The sequence below is a fragment of the Brassica napus genome, chromosome A9, assembly GCF_020379485.1.
Source record: "Brassica napus cultivar Da-Ae chromosome A9, Da-Ae, whole genome shotgun sequence".
In the NCBI taxonomy this organism is placed as follows: Eukaryota; Viridiplantae; Streptophyta; class Magnoliopsida; order Brassicales; family Brassicaceae; genus Brassica; species Brassica napus.
This window is the reverse complement of record NC_063442.1, coordinates 16,843,199-16,851,239: the sequence shown is the minus strand read 5'-3', so window position 1 is coordinate 16,851,239 and position 8,041 is coordinate 16,843,199. Positions and strand designations below refer to the sequence as shown.

The 8,041-nt window shown below is 31.4% G+C and overlaps 1 protein-coding gene across 1 annotated transcript; it reads left to right on the top strand.

Moving 5' to 3' along the window:
* Positions 1–3,883: 3,883 nt before the first annotated feature.
* Positions 3,884–6,303, top strand: LOC106366867 (L-type lectin-domain containing receptor kinase VII.1). Its single transcript, XM_013806536.3, has one exon. The coding sequence runs from the start codon at positions 3,993–3,995 to the stop codon at positions 6,057–6,059; it is 2,067 nt and encodes a 688-aa protein (XP_013661990.2). The 5' UTR covers positions 3,884–3,992; the 3' UTR covers positions 6,060–6,303.
* Positions 6,304–8,041: the final 1,738 nt, after the last annotated feature.

Below are 8,041 nucleotides of genomic sequence, written 5' to 3'. Positions count from 1 at the left end.
TTTCATATCTAACTAGGATAGGATAAGACATGCGCTAGTATAAGACATGCGTCTTGCACATGGTAAATTTATATGAAAATTGACCGGGTGATTATGGTCGAGTGGTAAGGAGACGAGACTAAGACACCAACATGTTTCAGATTCGATCCACCTGCTGCGCGAAACTAAATCACAATTATCCTCGTCACCTAACACAGATATGGGCCCATGCTTTAGGGTCCATTTGAATGCCCGGAGAGAGGGTTTATCCGTGGGCTGCACTTCCCCTTGGAGATTGGTATGGGCTTTTTCATGGACCTGGGAAACCCCCAGATTAATCCAAAAAAAAAAAAATTATATGAAAACTATTTTAAAAATATCGTATGGAAAAATATATTTATATTTTTGATTGAATTAATATTTTTGGCCCTTGAATAATTTTTTTTAATTTTTTTTTTGTTAATTACATAATTTGTTTACTAATAAGCTGATCCCATTTTTAAAAATAATTTAGGTCAAAATATCACTTATCACATAAGAACCTAACGTTTAGGCCGAATAATCTGAGGTCTACTATTTGGTTACAATGAAACTATGTCAACTTGGTTTTATATCATAATTTACAATTTAAAAGTTAATTATGATTACGAGAATTCAAGTGTCAATCCTATCTATCTTCAATATTTTTTTTATTTTAATATTTTTTTTCATTTTGGTTATTGCTCGATATAAATATTGACTTTTTGGTTTATTCTTATTTCGTTATTTTGTTTTGACCTAAGATTTAGAAAATGCTTAAGATTTAAATTATTAAAGAGATACATACTTAGATTAAGCTCTCCGCCTTGTGCATAATAAATATTTTATATTTATTACTTATTTTATGTTTTTTCTGTATATTATGAATTAATAAAATAATAATTATATATTAAATAATTAAAAAGTCAGTTACTATTATGTAATAAATTGGCGTACGCATATAAATCAAATGACCGCACTTGTTTATCCGCAATTATTTTAGGGTAAATAAATAAATAAAATCAATCTTATCAATATATATGATATATAATTAAATTTAAATGATATTAACATAAATATATAATATACTTTTAAGAAAAATTTCTACAAATAGCACATTTATAATACCACTTTTTATGTTTACACTAACCACTTTTACCCTTACTTTTAATGAAGGGTAAAAGACAATTATACTCTTATCGTTAATTAATCTAGACTTAGGATTTAAAGTTAAGGGGTGGGGTAGGGTTTTTGGAATGTGAAATATAGGATTCTAATAAATATATAAATAAATTCTTAAAAAATATTTAAAAAACTTTTAAAAATAATTTCAAACATAATTTTCGTTTTTCAAAAAGAAACTTGAAAAAAAAAAAAATAATTCGGAACAAAAATAAAAAAAATTTATAAAAAATCGAATTTGAAAAGTATAATTCAATTTTTTTTAATTTTATTTTTTATTTTTTATTTAAATAATGATTTATTATATATATAAATAACAAGGGCATAAGAGTCTTTTGCTACTTAATGAAAAAGATATTTTTGAAAATGTCTCCTTAGTGGTGGTAAAAATGAAAAGTGGTACCATAAAAGTGGTAAACATGTAATTTCCCCTACTTTTAATATGTATATTTATTAAATGAGGTTTCTACTCATATAATTTTATGATTATTTGTATATTTGTGTAACCAAATTTTACACCAACGATTTTCTTTTTAATGTGGAATGTTTAGTGGTTTCAATAATTTATAATCATTTTAAAAAATAATGAAGATTTCAAAATTAAAATATTAACTTTTCAATATATGTTCAACGCAAATATCAAAGTATAAACATGTATTTTCATATGATGTATAGAATTTGAACTATATGATATATATTAACAAAAACATATATTAAAATAAAATTATTTATTCATATAATTTTATAATCATTGTATCTTATTATAGAAAAAAATTTACATCTTGATCACAAAAGTTTATGTGAGACTTTTAACAGTTTTAGTAATTTATACTCGTTTTGAAAAATTCAAAATACAACATATACCAGAAAATCTAAATTTTTCTTATATGATTAATGTAATTATGTAATTTATTTTAATAATAAATAATTAAACAAAAATGATTAAAAAGTATAGATTGTTAGTAAATCTTTATTATTTAAAATCATTAATTGTCATATATATCTTAATCACATTAGGTAATTCCATAGGTTTTATTTAAGGAAAAAATATATAATAATAAACACCATTAACTTTTTAAAAATTTATATTTTTTCATTAAATAATACATTGAAAAGGTAAAAAATGTATCTTTTTGAAACAATTTTTTTTCTACAATGTGGATCTTTCTGAAACGGAGGGAATAATTTTCAATTATTGTAAAATAATTGATGTTCTCACTATTCTATACAAAATTTAATTTGACCAATTACAAAATACTTTATTATTTTTTATTGGTTGAATTAGTTTTATTTAATGATATTTTTATGTATTCAAGATAAATTGTATTAAAGTTTGTATTTTTTAATCTATGTACAAAATCCTTAAACACAATTATATTGAAACACACGGAGTAGTAGACATAAAGTTCAATACTTCAATATTGGTATCTTGTACAAAATCTAAAACTTAATTCTTAATAAAGAAATTTAGAGTTTTGACCACAAAACAAAAATATTTTGAGCATCAATCATTGAATCTCTACTAGTTTCTCTGGAAAAGAAAGAGAGGGAGACAAATGGTGAGAAACTGTTTCCATATGAAAATCTTTCAAACAACTCTACAAAGTATTTTAATCTCATTGACTCAGCCTTCTACTTTTAAAATTTAATAATAAAATACATTACTCCTTCCGTTTTAATTTAAGTGTGGTTGTAGAGTAAAATTTTCGTTTCAAAATAAATGTCGTTTTATAATTTTAATGTAAAATTTATTGACTTTTTATTCCAATCTATTATTGATTAAAATGTGGTTAGATGTATTGGTAAATGATGTATTTATTTTGAAAATATGCAAAATTAAATATTTTATTAATTTATGTGTACAAGTATAAAACGACAATTAAAATGAAACGGATTGAGTAGTATTTTATAAAACATATACTGATAATGAAGTTCTTGCAAAAGTCTTCTCTTGGTATTAAATCAGTAATATATAACAAAGAGACCAAAATTACAATATAAAAGGTAACATCTGACTAGTAAGAACAAAATCTAAACTTCAATAATTGATAGAACTGATTATTTAAAGAAAATAATAATATGAAATTTTAAGCTGTTATAAGAGCACCCGCAATGATGTTACCCATAGAAGAGTCCTTAAGAAAAGTGTATTTTAATTTTTTAAGTATTATTTTTTTTTTCTTTTTAAAAAATAAAATAAAATATGTATCAACCAATCGCGGATCGCCACATGTCGTGGGGACCCGCAAATAGTGTAAGGATTCAATAAGAAAGAGTTCTTATTTAAAGATTTTAAATAATGATTGAATCCTTAAGTTTTGGTAGGGTCTATTAATTATTTAATTATTTTTTTTCTAAGGACTTCCCCTTAACGACTCCCAATGCGGGTGCTATAAACTTCTAGATCTAAAACTACATCAAATACTTATATTAGTTTTTGTCTAAACGTCTCCTTCTCCAGTTTGACGGCTATTGTAGTTGAGCTTATTAAGGACATTTCGTATTTTTGTTCAAAGAGGAAATTGTGCAAAAGTCTTCGCTTCGTATTAAATAACTCATATGTAACTTTCAGACCAAGAGTACAACAAAGTACAAGAAAATGACCCAACAATCCCAAAGTCATATATATACTTTGACGAAACAAAACTAAACAGTAACGGTGAATAAAAAAATACTAGTCATTATGAAAAATCAAACCTTTCAACTTTCCCTTTCAACAACTGTCATTAATATTATTAGCTCAAAAGCCATTACCAATCCCCAAGTATGACACTTAACCTCACGCGTAGCTTCTTCGCCTTCTTCCCTCCGCCATGAAAGCTCCTCTCTTTCTCCTCACCCTTCTCCTCATCCTTCTTCTAAACCCAATCTCAGCCGTCGATTTCCTCTTCAACGGCTTCGATGACTCTCCTTCACATCTCTCTCTCTTCGGAAACGCGACAATCGAATCCAAAGTCCTCACCTTAACCAACCAAACCTCATACTCAACAGGCCGAGCCTTATACAACACCACCATCCGCACAAAAGACCCAGCAACCTCCTCCGTCCTCCCTTTCTCCACCTCCTTCATCTTCGCCATGGCTCCTTCGAAGAACGCCGTCCTCTCCGGCCACGGCCTCGTCTTCCTCTTCGCGCCATCCACCGGAATCAACGGAACAAGCTCCGCTCAGCACCTGGGTCTCTTCAACTTGACCAACAACGGCGACCCGACCAACCACGTCTTCGGCGTCGAGTTCGACGTCTTCGCTAACCAAGAGTTCAAAGACATCGACGCTAACCATGTCGGAATCGATTTAAACTCGCTTGAATCTGTCTTCTCCAACACGTCTGGGTTCTGGTCGGGAGATGATGAGAGGAGACCAGTGTTTAAGCCCTTGAAGCTTAACAACGGAAGAAACTATCAGGTCTGGATTGATTATAAAGATTCCATAGTCAACGTTACTATACAAATCGCTGGTAAGATTAGACCTAAGACTCCCTTGCTTAGCAAGCCACTGAACCTCTCTGGAGTTATGGAGGAGGAGATGTTTGTCGGGTTCACGGCGGCTACAGGGAGATTAGTACAGTCTCATAAGGTTTTAGCTTGGAGTTTTAGTAACTCTAACTTCTCCTTGAGTGATGGTTTGATCACAACTGGTTTGCCTTCGTTCGTTATACCTAAAGAGACAATCTTGAAAAAGACATGGTTTGTGTTTGTATTAGCATTGATCTGTCTCTTGGTTTTGTCCTTGGTGGGGTTTGTTACGTTTGTTGTGGTGAGAAGGAGGATGGAGATAGCGAGGAAGAGAGCGTTGATGGAGGATTGGGAGATGGAGTATTGGCCTCACAGAATCTCCTACGAGGAGATTGAGTCTGGAACCAAAGGGTTTGACGAGAAGAATGTGATTGGTGTCGGTGGGAATGGGAAAGTGTATAAAGGTTTGTTGCAAGGAGGAGCTGTAGAAGTCGCGGTGAAGCGGATCTCGCAGGAGAGCAGCGATGGGATGAGGGAGTTTGTAGCTGAGATCTCGAGTCTCGGTCGGTTAAAACACAGGAACTTGGTTTCTTTAAGAGGCTGGTGTAAGAAAGAGGTTGGGAGCTTCATGTTGGTGTATGATTACATGGAGAATGGAAGTTTAGACAGGTGGATCTTCGAAGAAGATGAGAAGAAACATGTGCTTAGCTGTGACGAGAGAATACAGATTTTGAAAGGTGTAGCTTCGGGGATATTGTATTTACATGAAGGATGGGACTCTAAGGTGTTACATAGAGATATTAAAGCTAGTAACGTGTTGCTTGACCGTGACATGATCCCTAGGCTAAGTGATTTTGGGTTAGCTAGGGTTCACGGACATGAGCAAGCGATTAGGACGACCAGGGTTGTCGGTACAGCTGGCTATTTAGCTCCTGAAGTGGTTAAGACAGGACGTGCGTCGACACAGACCGATGTTTTCGCGTACGGTGTGCTCGTTCTTGAAGTGATGTGTGGGAGGAGACCTATTGAAGAAGGGAAGAGGCCGTTGATAGATTGGGTTTGGGGGTTGTTGGAGAAGGGTGAGATTGTTAGTGGGCTTGATCCTAGGATGGTGGTGATGAGAGAAGGTAGTGATGAGGCGGAGAGAGTTTTGCAACTTGGTTTGCTTTGTGCACATCCTGATCCGGCGAAGAGACCGTCGATGAGACAAGTGGTTCAAGTGTTTGAAGGTGAGAAGGCTGAGGTCTTTGGGGCTGAAAGTTGTGAAGATGTTGAGTCATGGATGGTGATGAAGTTTGGATCTTGGCGAAGTTCGAGAGAGTTTTCGTATGGAAGCTCGTCGCATCCGACCATTGAGCAGGTCAGACTACAGTCTTTGTCTGTGTCTCTGTCGTCTTGGAATAGCTCTATTTTGGACGGGCGGTGATGATTAACATAAATCGCTTAGGAGAACTCAAGGATGTTGTTGTTTTGGGAGATGGCCTTACTTTGGTTCTTTCTGTGTACATACAAGGTTTTGTAAAGGCATTACATTTATACATGTATTGTTGTTAGTGTTTTTGTTTTTTTTTTGGATTTTTTTTTCCAATTTTTTTGTATTGTAAAATAAATAAAATAATAATTTGTGTCAAAAAATAATAAATAAATAGATTCATTTTGTTACCGCAAATAAAGATTCAAAGAATTCTAATTTAGAAATAAACACAAGCTAACTCTAAATAAGATCAAATTACTAAAACATATATGCTACATATCATTCTACTTACAATATAGTTAGTTATCCATATCCAAGTGAACGATGAAATTATCCAACTGAAGCCTTAAGAAATTATAGAGTGATGTTTTTTTTCTGGATTTGGAAATTTGGGTCAGTTTTCCTTGAATCTGCTCCGTTTGATATATTCTAATTTATTTTCTTCAACTATGAAACGGATATGGATTATATATTTTACGATGCAGTATCATCGATCTGTTTATTTTACTTTATCAAATTTGTAAAAAACAAGAACCAAAAAATTTATCAAAAGTTAAGCAAACTAAATTTTAATAAATTAGTTAATGTTAACAAGAAATAATAAATAATGTATATTCATAATTTTATTTTTATTCAAAATATATATTTACTTTTAAATATATTAAAATGATCAATTTTGAAGGTAAATTTGAAATTATCAAGTTTGTGATAAAATGATAATTTTTCGATGATATTTTTAAACATAAAGTTAATTAAAAATATGTGAAATGTTATTATATAAATATTACTAGTGGTATTCCGGTAGTGGTATTCCGGCGCTACGCGCCGGGTTCGTATGTTTATTTTTTAATGAGTTCAAAATAGTTTGTTATATCCATTTGATAGTGGTTAATGACGGTAGTGTATTATTTTGTTTTTAAGTTGCTAAGATCATATAGTGTTTCAGAAAAAAAAAAGTTGCTTAGATCAAAGAGAAATAGCATAAATGGTTTCACCGATCAATTCCACAAATTGGTTTAGAAAGCAGTTTTGTGGCATTTCAAAAAATGAAATTCGTTTAGCAAGTGATTTTTTAAAATTAATGGACTTATTATAGATGGATCATGTATGTTTGTAGATAATAAGTCATAAACAATTTAGGAGAACAATTACCTATTAAAAGTATTAGCTGTAAACTTTGTTGTTTGGGAAGTTTCTGGTGACTGTGATTGGTTATGAGGAGGTATATGGGTAGTCACAATCTTCTCCTCGCTCCACCTGTTCTTGTAGTATCCTTCCTCTCTAATTATGCAAGCTGCGTTGCTTACTCTCTTTTTTATACGAAAGTGTTTTTTTTTCGTCCCTAAAAGTGAAAACATTATTATTAACATATAAGTTTGCATATCTTAAATCAAATTATCATTACCATTTAGATTTTCTGCCACTTTTTCATTATTTATTAGAGGTGTTTTTTCTTGTAAAGAATAATCGATCTCATCTAATTCTTATGGGCAACTCATTTTTGTTTTCCACAGTAAATATTGTAGAGCTCATAAAATGTCATCTCTATCTATCTTCTACCCGAATTTTCAACATCGAGTAATTAATTTGTGATTTGTCTTTTCTTAGCTTAGGACTTCCCAGTTGTTAACACATCCCATAACTCCTTGCTATGTTCAACTTGTTTTTCGAAAACTCTTTATGGACTGCTTGCTTCCTCATGCTCCATCCTAGTTTTGAACATTCAAACTCAGACAACCGCCAATATATATTATAAGCATGTAGGATATGAGAAGAGAACACACAACACTATTTATATATAAGTAAGAAGCAACAGAGAAAAGTGTAATTAATAAAACTTTTCTTAGTTGGGACTTCAAATGATCACAGAATCAAAGATCAATTTTATACCTTGGTATACAAAGGGTGATACGACTTCTGAGTTCTGATGTTTG